The sequence below is a fragment of the Silurus aristotelis genome, assembly GCF_946808225.1.
Source record: "Silurus aristotelis genome assembly, chromosome: 12".
Lineage (NCBI taxonomy): Eukaryota > Metazoa > Chordata > Actinopteri > Siluriformes > Siluridae > Silurus > Silurus aristotelis.
The window spans coordinates 20302692-20317223 of NC_139585.1; the positions used below are offsets into that span (position 1 = coordinate 20302692).

The 14532-nt window shown below is 38.5% G+C and overlaps 1 protein-coding gene across 2 annotated transcripts; it reads right to left on the bottom strand.

Moving 5' to 3' along the window:
• Positions 1-565: 565 nt before the first annotated feature.
• On the bottom strand, positions 566-14311 carry lrrc45 (leucine rich repeat containing 45). Of its 2 annotated transcripts, none has more exons than XM_083555720.1 (18): positions 14226-14311; positions 11859-12156; positions 11483-11544; positions 11218-11288; positions 9767-9945; positions 9318-9446; positions 8503-8615; positions 8359-8417; positions 6334-6411; positions 6006-6141; positions 4747-4824; positions 4412-4523; positions 4249-4319; positions 4047-4139; positions 2844-2936; positions 2446-2619; positions 2031-2178; positions 566-1239 (listed from the first exon to the last, which is right to left on the bottom strand). In XM_083555720.1, exons 2-18 carry the CDS (start codon positions 12127-12129, stop codon positions 1043-1045), a joined length of 2064 nt encoding a protein of 687 aa, XP_083411846.1. In that variant the 5' UTR covers positions 12130-12156; positions 14226-14311; the 3' UTR covers positions 566-1042. The 2 variants fall into 2 exon arrangements, with proteins under 2 accessions (XP_083411846.1, XP_083411847.1); XM_083555721.1 differs by having other exon boundaries at positions 11859-12153; positions 14226-14307.
• Between the last annotated feature and the right edge of the window lie 221 nt (positions 14312-14532).

Genomic DNA, 14532 nt, shown 5'->3' on the forward strand with positions numbered 1-14532 from the left:
CAAAAAGAACCATACCAGACATTGACAGTAAGGACATACTGTACTACGTATGCATCATGCATAAAGTAAACTTACACAGACACACAAAACCTGTATGCCCAGTTACCTTAATTTATGGTCAATTAAATAAAAAACTGAGCTATGAATTTTTGTTGGTAAAATATAGAAAGGTGTGTGTGTGTGTGTGTGTGTGTGTGTGTGTGTGTGTGTGTGTGTGTGTGTGTGTGTGTGTGTGTGTAAGTAGTCCAATATTTTTTATCATTCAGTATTAACAATTAGCCAAGGTATCTAAGTGATGGTCTACTTCTATCAAATAAAGGTTCTGTCCTGAAGGAAACTATTGCGTGGCATGTTCTATATTAACGGTTTTAAATATAAACTACATGCCAAATGTTGTTATTACTGTTAAATAATATATTGTGCAAAATGTAGAAAATTATATGTAAAATATTGTTTTAATATTTTCAATATTAACAATATTATTTAGGGCTAATTTGAAAGGGAAGGTTGTTACCAATAAAGGTATTTTGTAATACAATGACTGTTGTTTGGTGTCAAGAAAATATAGATTTAACACAGGATTTTATTGTATAAAACCAGTTCATACAGCATAGAAAAAAATCTATCTAATTAAACATACAAAAATATAAAACCGTGTGCCGGGTACTAAAATGAGCTATTCCTGAGATAACAGGAGGCCTGTGTTCAAAAAATAATAATGTTGAATAAAAACACACAATACAATTCATATTCTCAAAATAAGAATATAAAAAGTCAGATTACATTTTGTACTCAGACATTTTTGCATTTTTGTTGTTGTAACAATACTACAAATTTGAGGAATTGTATTGAAGCACCCAGACTTGGGTTGCAATCTTTAATCTGCTTTTACTGAAGACACCCCTCAGATATTTGTTTAAAACTATTCAGCATTCAAGTACATTGTGCTGTATGTATGGACCACTCTTCATTCCAAATGACCCCACTGACTGAAGTCACATGGAACTTAAGAAGTGAGTTAAATTATGGATTGAGTGATGGGTCATTTTTTGGGGCTGTAGTGTCCAAGAGTGGAACCTTGAACATAAGTGAGGATGGCGTTCTGAAGAAAACTGGCTCTCTGTGCCTCGTCCTCACGTATACGCTGGATCTCTGCTTCCCGCATCCGCATGCGCTCCTGCAGAGACGAGATCTCGCTTTCTTTGTCTAGAAGAGCTTCTCGGTGAGAGGTGCTGAGTGCTGTTCCAGAAAAAATTAAACTTTCCGTCAAAAGGACATACAAGGGTTCATGCCTGTCCACATCATTTGGTGTGGCTGCCAGATTTCACAACTTGCTTTATGTGGGTTGATTGGCTAATAGGCTTATTCTATTTAAACTTCATACAATTTATCAAAACTTTTCCGATTTCTTTTACTATTTACATGTTTAAACATGTCAGTGGCAAATAAAACTATGGTTTAAATGTATTTATTCGGGAAATAATTGTGTATCAAATTTTAGGTTTGGATGATATATTGTCCCAGAAATGATTGCGATAAACGATATTATTTCATGTTGCTGATAATAATATAATGATATAATGGCATAATTCAAGTGTGCTCGTTCAAAGAGGTTTATATTTTATGAATATCCCAAAAATGGCTCATTTTAATATTGAAATTTAAATGTAAAAAAATATATGAGATGTCCTAAACAAATAAAACAAAAATAAACCACACAACCAAAGCAATACATAAAAATTAAAGAAAAATTCTAAATATTTAATCATATGCAAGAACTGAATCAATCTCCTGTCCATGTTTCATATGATAAGTTGATGAAGTAATTCTTGTTTCAAGCCTAAATAACAGATGGAACATGAATGTGTAACATGGACAGATTTTGAAATCAATTAAACACCCTTTTCTCTCTTAACCAACATTAACCAACACAATATTTTTCCAGAAACAGTAGTCAAATTAAATGTAGGTAAAAGCGTCTGTTGTGCATTTTTATGAAAGATCAGTCAATTTTAAGCTATGACCTTTACCTTTAATCTCTCTCTCTAAAGCAGCGACCTTCTCCTTTAAGCTGCTCTGTGCCGTTCTTTCAGCTTGCAAGTGGCCGATTTGCTCCTGCAGCTCCACCTTAACCCGTGTCACCTCCGCCACCTTCTCCTGCTCTTTCCCTGCAAGCTCCTGTGGAGGAGTATGATTTTACAGAATCACAAGAAATAAAAAAGGAAGATAATAATGCAGCTAATAACTATGCAGCCTTATACAATAACTGCAAAGTGAATTATGGTAATTAGTGAAATACATTTAGCTTTTGCTAATTAGTATAATAAGTAAACACTGCCTGCTTTATTTTAATGTAATACTTTTTTGATGCAGCACAAAGATTTGACATTGTGACTATATTATGTATTATGCATTGCTACTACTCAGTAGGCCACAACACCACACCTGCTGCAGTTCGTCGATCCTGCGCCGCAGGGTGTCCATCTCTATGCTCTGCTGGGCTACTCGGCTGTGTAGCTCAGTGATGGTCTGCTTCTGCTGTGTGCAGTGGCTCTGAGCCTCGTCACGTGACTGACGTATGCTTCGCAGCTTCTCCTCCATGCTGTTCAAATGCTGCTGCTGCATATACACAGAGGAACATCAAATCGTTGCAGAAGAATATTTATAAGATCCTTTAATTACAATATACACTTTCAGATGTATACAAGTATTAAATCCAGGTGATTTTTCTTTTTGTTTTTTACAACTGTTTTGAAGAAATATTTAAGTCATCCCTAAGTGATCCATGTGTCTCAAGTGTACGTTTTTAAATGTACCTCAACATTTGGAACAGAGATCCATACCTCTTCCAGGCGCACCTGTGCCCGCACTTTCCCAAGCTCCTCTTCTGCCTGAGCCCTCTCCGTCACTATAACAGCCTTCATTCGGCTAAGCTCCTGTGCAGTAAAAAAGGCTTTCAAGTCAGGTCAAGTCAAGTCAAGAGGCTTCTATTGTCATTTCTACTATACACAGTAAAAACGAGACAGCGTTCCTCCGGAACCCTGGTGCAACAACAAGCTACATAAAGTGCATTGAGTAATCGAGGTGTGTGTGTGTGTGTGTGTGTGTGTGTGTGAGAGTTTCCTTTCAGTTCTGTGTATTGAGGAGCCTGAACCTGAAAAAACTGTTGCACTCTTGCACTTTCTTTATTCATTTGTGAATAGACTTCTGCAATGACTTCTGCAATTCAAAGAGCCAAAAGTAGTAGGGGAGAGACATTGAATTAAATTCAGACAAAACAGAAAGAGTGCTGCTGAAACACATTATTACTCCTAAACAACTGGAAATCTGTTCATTCTATTAGAGCAGCAGTATTTTTATTTTTTTTTTGCAGTAGAATTTTTAATTCTGGGGGAGTGGTGGCTCCAGCGGTTAAGGCGCTGGGTTGCTGATCGGAAGGTCTGGGGTTCGAGCCCCGGTATCGCCAAGCTGCCACTCTTGGGCCCTTGAGCAAGGCCCTTAACCCTCTATGCTCCGGGGGTCCCTTACGAGTGAAATATCAAGGTCCGTGACGTCGGCGTGACGTGGGGCCGCCTTCCCGTGGGCTCACCACCTGCAGGAGGGACCGTAAGGGACGGTGCTGTGAGGATTGGGCAGCAGTCGAAGGCGGGGGCCTGCTTAGACTGCTGCCCCCGCGACCCGAATTACGGATAAGCGGGAGAGAATGAATGAATGAATGAATGAATGAATGAATGAATTTTTAATTCTGTATGATACATAGAACCTTCTGTAAGATCTGTAGAACCTGATTTTACATACAAATTGAAGTAATGGGGTTAAGCTGCTTGTAAAACCACCTTCTGGTCTGTAACGCGTGTTTGTGTTTGGACACACCTCCTGTCAACCATTTTATAGAAAATAAACAGGCCCCTTAAGATTCTGTTGGTGGAGCTTAGTAATTATGGGCAGGGATTATTCAAAATAGTAAAAATCAATAAATGTAAGGAATGTGAACAAAACATTGCAAGAATTTTATGGATTTGGTTTCAAATTGGAGCCGATCGTACCTCCTCTAGCTGGATCCGCTGGCCCTCGAGTTTGAGAATACGGTCTTGTAGAGCTCTCTCACTCTCCTCCAGGTGCTTATTGACATGATCTACCTACAAAACAACACACACTCTCATGTATGATATATGGAGAACACTTATGTGTCTGTATATTATGAACACGCTCGTGTGAAATGTGAGGTTTCGGCACATAAAACTCCACCTCTTTCTGACGCAAACTGTCCATGTCTTCAAAAGCTTGTTTGGATCTTCTCTTCTCAGTGTCCAAGCGTTCTAATGGGCATAGGAAAAAAAAATAACTGTAATACAGGTCAAAATGCCTGGGCTACAATGCGTGTGAGTGCTTATGTGTGTAAAGACGCTACGTTCAGCTTGGGACAGGCGTAATTTCAGCTCTGCAGTGGAGTTGGTCAGCTCCTGCTTCAGCTCAAAGATTTGATCCTGTTGACCTTTGCATCGCTGCTCAGCTTCATTTAGCTGTACACAAAGGATATGAATATTAACACACCCTCTACATTAGGGCTGGATGATTTTCAAGAAAAATGTGATGTGCAATGTGATCATATCTTTGACATTTGAGTTTCCCTATAATGTTTACTTTTCTTGACTTTTTTAAAGTATTAATTCATTCAGTTATACTGAGCCCTTGAAATATGTGTATTTGTAATATTTCAATACATCATGGAGCCCTGCTCTGTACCTTGTTCTTCAGCTGAAGATTCTTCTCAGTTAGACTGTTTACTTCCCTCAAAAGCTTCCCTTCTCGGTGAGCACTGTCCTAAAAATCAAAACATCAGCATTAATAAGAAAGTTAATGTTGATAATAAAAAAAAAAATTCCCAAAAAAAACTTCACAAAGTGGTTTATTCCTCCTTATACCACACCAGGTTTCTTAGAATTTAAATGTTTATCTGCGGTGGAATGAGTACAAGTTTAACTAACTATTATTAGTCTGGGTTGTCAGTTATGATCTGTATCATTAGTCTGTTTGGAGCTTGTCATGTTACCGAGGAGCATTGAAGCATTGTTACTTCAGAAATGTTAACATATTTAAACTTCAAGCTTCTTCTACTGCTTCTTTCCGCTGCTCACATTAGGGGTCTCCACAGCGGATCATCCGTCTCCATACTACTCTACATCTGCCTCTATCAAACCAACTATCTGCATGTCTTCCCTCACCACATCCATGATCCTCCTTTTTGACCTTCCTCTTTTCTTCCTTCCTGGTGGCTCCATCCTCAGCATTCTCCTACCGATATACCCCATGTCCCTCCTCTGCACATGTCCAAACCATCTCAATCTCGCCACCCTCACCTTGTCTCCAAAACGTCCAACATGCGCTGTCCCTCTAAACTTCATTAATTAGTTAATTTATCTAGTTACATAATCATTAATTAGTTACACGATGTTAACATACGCCATGAAGGTGAAAAGCCACCCGACATGAAGCTTAGTGCACAATAAACATGTAATACACACCTTACTGTGTAATACCCAATTTATACATGTCATTTACAAGCATTAACAAGTTTACACTGTCAGTGATATTTGCAATGCAAAAATGACTAATGGATAAAACTGTGAAATTGTTTAAATTGTTTTATATACAGGTCTATTGTTCTGCCACTCAACATCATACAGGGAGATGAAGTTTGATGAGGTCACGTTTATTTTTATGCAATCTAGCAAATAATTACTAGAGTGATAAAGAATATCTGGTCAATCAAATTCATCTTCTGCCTCATTATCAAAATCACCATATTCACTATGTACACATTTTCAATCAACCCATTAAATGACATGCAAACAAAATCACCCATTTAGCTCAGTGAGGTAATTTGGAAACCTTTACAACAGCTAATTCACTCTGTTACTCTATGTTACGATGGTACAATTGTTTAAAAGACAGTGCTTTCATTTTGACAAACTATGGCACAATAAAAATGAAACAAGTTACACCTCCTGTTGTTTCTTCATCTCTCTGGATTGCCTGTCCAGGAGTTCAGTCCTTTCCACTTTTGTTTTTGTAAGCAGATCTCCCATATTGCTGACCTTCTGTTCAGATAGAGCCAGAGCAGCTTCAGTCATTTGTAACCTGCATAACCAAAAGTCAATAAATAGCAGAACATCAGCAGGATCTGATATTGAGGTATTAACAATTTGCTGTTTAATGGACAAGAACTATGTACCCACAAATATATAACTTGTTTGTAAAAACCTAAAATAATATACTCTTTTGACCTGCATACAAAGAGAGGATAAACTTGAGAAAGAGACGCCTGCTTACTTGGCTGTGAGGGAATTCATGGCAGATTTGCGTTCATTCAGAGCTTCCTGGAGCTGGCCCAAGCGTACTGATGATGTTCTGCATCAAACACAACAAATGTCTATTAATTGTAATAATTGAAATGTCAGTAGATAAATACATAAGTTGCCTTCATATGTTTTAGGATCATTATGTGAATGAGAATGAGAATGGAAAGAACTCTGAGGAACCCACAGGGAGATCATGCAAATGTATTAAAGAAAATAATATTTAAATAATAGTAATAATAATATATTATTATTAAATAATAATATAAAAAAATATATACAAAATAAAAAAATGATTCACAGCCTTTGCTCAATACTTTGTTGAAGCACCTTTGGCACCAATTACAGCCTCAAGTCTTTTTTAAATTTGTTGCTAAAAGCTTCTTGAAGCACACCTGTTTTTGGGCAGTTTCTCCCATTCTTCTTTGCAGAACCTCTCAAGCTCCATTAGGTTAATATGGTTAGTACACAGCCATTTTAGATCTCTCCAGAAATGTTCAATCGGGTTTAAATCTGGGCTTCAGCTTGGCCACTCAGGGACATTCACAGAGTTCCGTAGTCACTTGTTTGTTATCTTGACTTTGTGGTCGTTGTCCTGTTGGAAGATGAACCATCTGAGGTCCAGAGTGCTCCAAAGCAGGTTTTTATGAAGGTTTTTCTCTTTACATTGCTGCATTCATTTTTCCGTCGATCCTGACTAGTCTCCCAGCTTCTGCCACTGTAAAAAAACTTCACAATATGATGCTGCCACCACCATGCTTTACTGTAGGGATGGTATTGGCCAGATGATAAGCGTGCCTGGTTGCTTCCAGACAAAACACTTGGCATTCAGGCCAAAGAGTACAATCTTTGTTTCTCATGGTCTGAGAGTCCTTCAGGTGCCTTTTGGGTGTGGTAGATCAGTGGTTAAAATGCTGGGATACTTATCAGAAGGTTAGGGTTCCAAGCCCCGGTATCGCCAACCTGCCACTCTTGGGCCCTTGAGCAAGGCCCCTTAACCCTCTGTGCTCCAGGGGTTCTGTATCATAACTGACCCTGTGCTCTGACCCCAGCTCCCGAACCAACTTGGATATGCGAAGAAAAGGATTTCACTGTTCTGTATTGTATATGTGACAAAGGCTATTCTAAGGCTATTATGGCAAACTACAGGCAGGCTGTCACGTGCCTTTTACTAAGGAGTGGCTTTTGTCTGGGCACTCTACCATACAGACTTGATTAGTGAAATGCTGCAGAGATGGTTGTTCTTCTGGAAGGTTCTCCTCTCTCCACAGAGAAACGCTGGTGCTTTTTCAAAATGACCATCGGGTTTTTGGTCACCTTCTTGACTAAGGCCCTTCTTACACGATCGCTCAGTTTGGCCGTGCGCCCACAGAAAAGTCCTGATGGTTCCAATCCATCTTCTTCCATTTATGGTTGATGGAGGCTACTGAGCTCATTGGGACCTTCGATGCTGCAGAAATATTTCTTTACCCTTCCCCAGATCTGTGCCTCGATACAATCCTGTCTCAGTGGTCTTCAGACAATTCCTTGGCTTGGTTTGTGCTCTGACATGCACTGTTAACTGGGGGACCTTATAGAGACAGGTGTGTGTTTTTCCATATCATGTCTAATCAACTGAATTTACCACAGGTGGACTCCAATCAAGTTGAAGAAACATCTCAAGGATAATCAGTGGAAACAGGATGCACCTGAGCTCAATTTTAGGTTGTCATGGCAAAGGCTGTGAATACTTATGTATATGTGATTTATATTATTGTTTTTTATTTTTTATAAATTTGCAATAAAAAAACAAAAACTTCTTTCACGTTGACAAAATGGAGTATTGTTTGTAGAATTTTAAGGAAAATAATGAATTCAATCCATTTTGGAATAAGGCTGTAACATAACAAATTGTGGGAAAAGTGAAGCTCTGTGAATGCTTTCCGAATGCACTGTAACTGCAAAATGAATTTTACTATTCTGGAGAGCAAGATTTGAGATCAGTAATGTAATAACTGACCTGCTGCTCTGCCCCATCTCATTCCTCTGTTTATCAATGGTCTCCATCAGATTTAAAACCTTTACAGAAGTGAGAGAATTAAGTGTTATTAATGTAAAATTTAAAGAACGTTAATGTAGAGTTTTTTCTCTCAGCGGCGCTGACCTGGCGATTCTTCTCCTCTTTGAGGAACTGGATCTCCTTGCTGAGCACCTTAGTTTTGGTGTGGCTTTCTCGCAGGGTTAAATGTCGATCCGCATTGTGAGCCATAGACTGCTCTGAAAAGAAAAAGATTCATAATATGTAGTCTGAATTTTCTAAGAAACACACTGCAAAAAATTATTATTAATTAATATAATTTGAGACGGCATGCACTTTATTTTTTAAGATTTTGAAACCCTGAGCTGATAGATCCCCATGCGATATTGGTTTATTCCTAAACCACTATACTGTAAAAGTTATTTGCATAATATAGGTATAAAATCAATCCTGATCTTTGGCATTTCTTACTGGAACGGAAATGTTTTCTCTCATACCAATATTTAGTGCCATGTCAATGTATACAGGGTGTCAGGAACCAATCAGAATATGTTGGGTAAAATCCACAAAAATAAAAAAATAAAAAACAGTGCCGCAGTTGAGAAAATGCATACAGTGTAAAGAAGATCATGCAGAGAATCTACAGTTAGGTTTTTATATATTTGGACAGTGCCCCAATCTTCGTAGCCTTTGTCCACCACCAAAGTGGATTTAAAATGAAGCAGTCAAGATCTAATTAAAGTGTAGTGCTGTCTGAATACTTATGGACTGTATTGTAAATAATACACACAAAATAAATCAGTTTTCTTTTCATTGATTCCTTATTTTTCTCTACATTTATTAATGCATAAAGGAAAATGTGGAAATGGGTAATTTGGTAACATCTTTAGTTGCATAGACTTTCTTGCTGTATGACAATTACAAGAACGCTGAGATCTGACCGATGGCTCTGAGGATGTCACTTGGGATGTTGTTGCCAGCCATCTCGAGCTGCAGGAGAGTGTGGTTCTGCTGTAGAGCTTCTAGCAAAGCACGGCTGCCCAGCAGGCCAATGTTATTCCACCGCAGGTCTGTAATTCATCGTGCATTTAGAAAATGTTAACTTCGTTTATTCAAGAAAAATAAGAGCTCTTCACATGGAATGAGAATAATACCCTAGGAGCTACCAAACACTTGGACTGACAACTTTCTAATGTGGAGATTAAGAGTAAGAGAGAGAGAGAGAGAGAGAGAGAGAGAGAGAGAGAGAGAGAGAGAGAGAGAGAGAGAGAGAGAGAGAGAGAGAGAGAGAGAGAGAGAGAGAGAGAGAGAGAGAGAGAGAGAGAGAGAGAGAGAGAGAGAGAGAGAGAGAGAGGGGAAATAATCACTTGGTTTACTTCTCAACACCCACCGAGCTCTCTTAGGATCGAGTTCCTTTTTAAGGCCAGAGCAATCTCAGCTGCTCCCTGGTGGTTGATCTGGTTGTTGCGCAGGTCTAGCTGTGTAAGAGAACTATTAGAAGCGAGACCTTCACAGAAAACGGAAAAGCCTTCCTCCCACATCCCTATGGCATTCCACTCCAATACAAGCCTGTGGATCAGAGATGAACTGAGCTGATGAACCTCAACAGAATATACACAGCACCAATTTAAAAACCCTTTTTTCCATAACAGGCAACATATATGCATGATATATATATCATGCATATATGTTGCATATAAATCATATATAAAATATATGATTATAATACATATCATATATTTATGATATGTTTTCGTTTCTTCAGTAATACAGTGCATCCGGAAAGTATTCACAGCGCTCCAAATTTTCCAAATTTTTTTGTTCCAAATCCAAAATGAATACAATTCAATTTATTCCTCAAAATGTTCCTGGAAATTCATAAATTTACCACAGGTGGACTCCAATCAAGTTGTAGAAACATCTCAAGGAAGATCAGTGGAAACAGGATGCTCCTGAGCTCAATTTTGAGTGTCATGGCAAAGGCTGTGGATACTTATGTAAATGTGAATTTATTAATTTATTTATTTATTTTTCGTTTTTTTTTGCAAAGATATTCCATTTTGGAAGGCTGTAACAACAAAATGTGGGAAAAGTGAAGCGCTGTGAATACTTCCCTGATGCACTGTACCTCAATTGCGAACTGCAATTATCTCATTTATAGCACTGATCAGGTAAGAGATAAGCAGTGGAAAATTGGTGCTGGATTTGAAATCATGAACTTCTGTTTAGAAGCCTCTTCATCATCTTTATCACTGAGCTCCCACCTCTAGATGAATGTGTTGTTTTTTTACAAAAAAATATTATTTACTATTTGGTAAAGGCATTTATACTCAATATTACTTTTTATTTCAACATTATATTTACATGTAGTAGCATACTATTTATTTATAAGGTAAAAAAACAACTATTTTTCTCGGGAGTTTATCTTTTGGCATCGTCATGCGTTTAAAAAAAAAAGTTTTTTCTCCCGAACCCGTGCAGCTCAGAACACAGGTGAGGTGCGTTTTTTTTTTCGTTTCCGTTCGGAAATTTCATTGGTCTAATGTTATGGGGTTCAGTTTTTTGGCTTGAAGTTTGTGAAACCGGGAAAAAAACAGGAAAAATTCATAATATAAGCCGCTTCGTTGTTTAAGCCGCGGGGTTCAAAACGTAGGAAAAAAGTAGCGGCTTATAGTCCGAAAAATACGGTACACAAAACACACACAAGCAGGAAAATTGGAACGTTTTTCAGCTTAAATGTGACAAAAACTCTAGAAAATGAATCACAGTTATGGAGAGACTGAAAAAAGGCAGTGTACAGAATGAATGGATGCTCAGCTAAATACAGAACTGCACACTCACCGCTGCAATGTCTTATTTCTCATCAACAACTTCCCCAAAGCTTCAGCTCCAGCACCTCTCAAGTTGTTTCCCTTGCAGCACAAAAACACATTTTATAACATAATATCTTGCAATGCAAATCGTTCCAGAGCAGCTCCATTGGGTTAAAGGTCGGGTCACTGTGCAGGTCAGTCCATTGCAGTCAGCGTGACCGCTTTCTTCTCTAAATTACTCTTTTAGCTTTTAGGGTTGTTGAAAATCAAAAATGCTCAAATCCTGTCCCTACCTTAAGATCCAGCAGTTTTACTGTGGTGTTGAAACACAGCCCTTTCAGAAGAAGCTTGGTGCCTGTGATTGACAGTAGAGATGTGGAGCATTGAGTATAAACAACACACCATTTGCACCCACGAATCCTGTGGGATTCATATTTGCTTCATGCAATTCACATTTCAATGTATATCCATTAAACAAAAAGCAAGGTCAATACATACGTTCACTAGGAGTTAAATACTTATGCTAGTCACTTGACATTTAACATTTAAGTTCAGCTAGCACTATGATCAAATGAATTAAGTAATTAATATTACCAACTTTATTGTTAAGTATTATATCTTTTACTGATCACACACCGTTCACAGCATCGTCACATCGTCCCCACTTACCTTCTTCACTAAGCATGCAGTCGCTGAGAATGAGCTCAGTGAACAGCGTGTTGTTTTGCAGTGACTTGCCCAGCATGGAGCAGGACTCCACTGTCAGACTCTGACCACTCAGGTCCAGTTTGGTACCAGAAGCCGCAGCTCGGACCTCCTGCAGCTGGGTCAGGACTGACTCCTGTGGCTCCACACCTGCTTCCTTACACAGCCGCTGGTAGGTTCGACGGAAATCCTCCATCACTGGATACAAGGAAGCGTATCTGTGTCGACGTCTCATTCACTTTCACACCCAAACGCGGTGCTGCTGAATAACATGAGAGAACACAATTTTGGTCAAATTTGATGTTTTGAAGGTGTTGTCTCACCACTTCTTTACATGATCATGAATGTAGGATGGAGCCGGAGTGACAGCCTCATGGATGCATTTACCTGTTTAAAAATTTGGCTCTCCATTTTATTTGTGTACACAATTTTAAAACCATTACAGGATAGACTTTATTGAAGGTTAGAATTGATAATCTATTCTCTCTCTCTCTTAATCCAATCATCCACCCATCTATCCTCACAATCCTGCCACCTAAAATGATGCCATTACCTGATCCTGACAGCTTTTCACAACTGTAGCTCCAGACTCGCCTGATTCATAATGTCATATCACTTCTGCTTCAATTTTGACTTGTCCAATCTTATGCTGTCTTCAGTGGACACACACATGTCCACTGTACTCATACTTAGCATCTTCAACACACACTTAGTTTGTCTTTACACTTCTCCAAATGTATCCAGTGTCACCCAGAAAAAAGAGGAGTTCAATTTTGTGTCTGGTTCCTCTCAAGATTTCTTCTCAGGGAGTTTCTCGTACCTTTCTACCTTTGGCTCGCCACAGTTCCTGGTTGGATTCTGCTGGTATGTAGGTTGGTAAATGTGTGTGTATGGTGGCCTGTGAAAGACAGGCTTCCAATCCAGGGTGAAATGGGTAAGTAAAAAAGGGATTTGTCCCCTGCATGAACATGATTAGGTCTATTTTCATTTGATATCTATTTTTAATAAAAAACTTTTGTTCTCTGATTTTGTTCCCTAATCTTATCATCCCTACACTGGCTACCTGTTAAGTTTCCTATCAACTGCGAACTATTGCTACTTACCTACAAATCCCTAAATGTTTTAGCTCCCATGTGTCTATCCAGTCTTCTACTTCTACGCTACAATCCATCACGCTCCTTAAGATCTCAAAACTCTGGACTTCTAGTAGCTCCTAGAACAGCAACGTTCACTAAAGGCGGTAGAGTTTCTCACGTTTAGCTCCTAAACTTTGGAATAGTCTTCCTGACAGTGTTCGGGGATCAGACACACTCTCCCAGTTAAGTGCAGGCTAAATCATAACACATATCACATATCATAACCTTGTGCTTCAGTACATCTGATCAAATGCACATTATCAACTTGTGCTTGTTAATATTATGAACAGCAGCTCTGCTAATTCCTCTCCCTCTACCCATCCCGAGGCATCCTTAGGTTGCGCCAGCTCCAGTCACGTCCCACCTCATGAAGATTAAAAAAGGAGATGCCTGCAAACATCCCGAATCATCTAGAGACATACCAACAACATTTGGATTTCACTTCATGTAGAGTTTGGACCACTCAAACCTCTTTGAGTGTTTAAAGGCTCTGGCATGGAGAAGCTGGTGTTGGATTTTTGATGATCTCAAATGTTGAGCTATTTTATGAGTTGCTCAGTAGCTCCTGGTTCCATAACCTCAAATGACTTGTATAAGACTGTAGAAAGGACATTACTCATAATCTTACATTCCAGTGCTCATGTTAGTTCTCACTCTCCAGTGTTCTGTATTGTTTTAAAGACTATAATCACACTCTTGATATCACCCAAATGAGGACGGGTTCCCCAAATGAGTGTGATTCCTCTCAAGGTTTCTTTCTCATAACATCTAAGGGAGTTTTTCCTTGCCACAGTCGCTCCAGGCTGCTCATCAGGGATAAATACACATCACTCACCTTCATTCTTATATTCTGTAAATCTGCTTTGGGACAATGTCCATTGTGAAAAGCGCTATAGAAATAAACTTGACTTGATTGTCTTAAAACATAAGCCTTACCAAAAAGCACTGTTAGTGACAGCTGATTGTGTATTTGTATAGTAAATGTAATCCAATAGAAGTGAGCGTATGTAGATACACGTTTCGTTGCATAAATAAAATATAAAAATATATAAAACAAAATAAAAAATAAACATTGTATAACATTTCGGGACGCTTTGAAAGAAATCGGGTTGGTTATCTGGACATTTAGTTCATAAGAGGACTGTTTTTATTTCCAAATTAATAAAATGTGCAAATAAATATAAAGTTTACTTACCATGTATCACCAAAACACATCGCTACATTCCGCTCATTGTTTCTTTTGACAGTTGGAACGTAACTAGGAAGAGAAACGTCATATCCGTAGTAGGGAGTTCTGGGAAATGTAGTGTTATGTGTGAGACGGTGCTAAACGTGTGCTAAGCGTCGAAAGTATATTTGTTCTAATATTTAAAGCTCTTAATTATTGAACATTTAATTCAAAACTGGTATTTTTTTTTATATGTGCATTTACACAATTAACATCTTAACGTGACACAACAACACACCGTCTTCTTTATCATCATCATCATCATCATCATCAT

Excerpts from the sequence above, each read along its gene's own strand:
- lrrc45 (XM_083555720.1), bottom strand. The coding sequence starts at position 12,129 with ATGAGACGTCGACACAGATACGCTTCCTTGTATCCAGTGATGGAGGAT. Across the intron at positions 11,289-11,482 it reads TAAAACTGCTGGATCTTAAG|GGAAACAACTTGAGAGGTGC; the intron begins GTAGGGACAGGA and ends TTGTGCTGCAAG. Across the intron at positions 9,447-9,766 it reads CTCGATCCTAAGAGAGCTCG|ACCTGCGGTGGAATAACATT; the intron begins GTGGGTGTTGAG and ends GATGAATTACAG.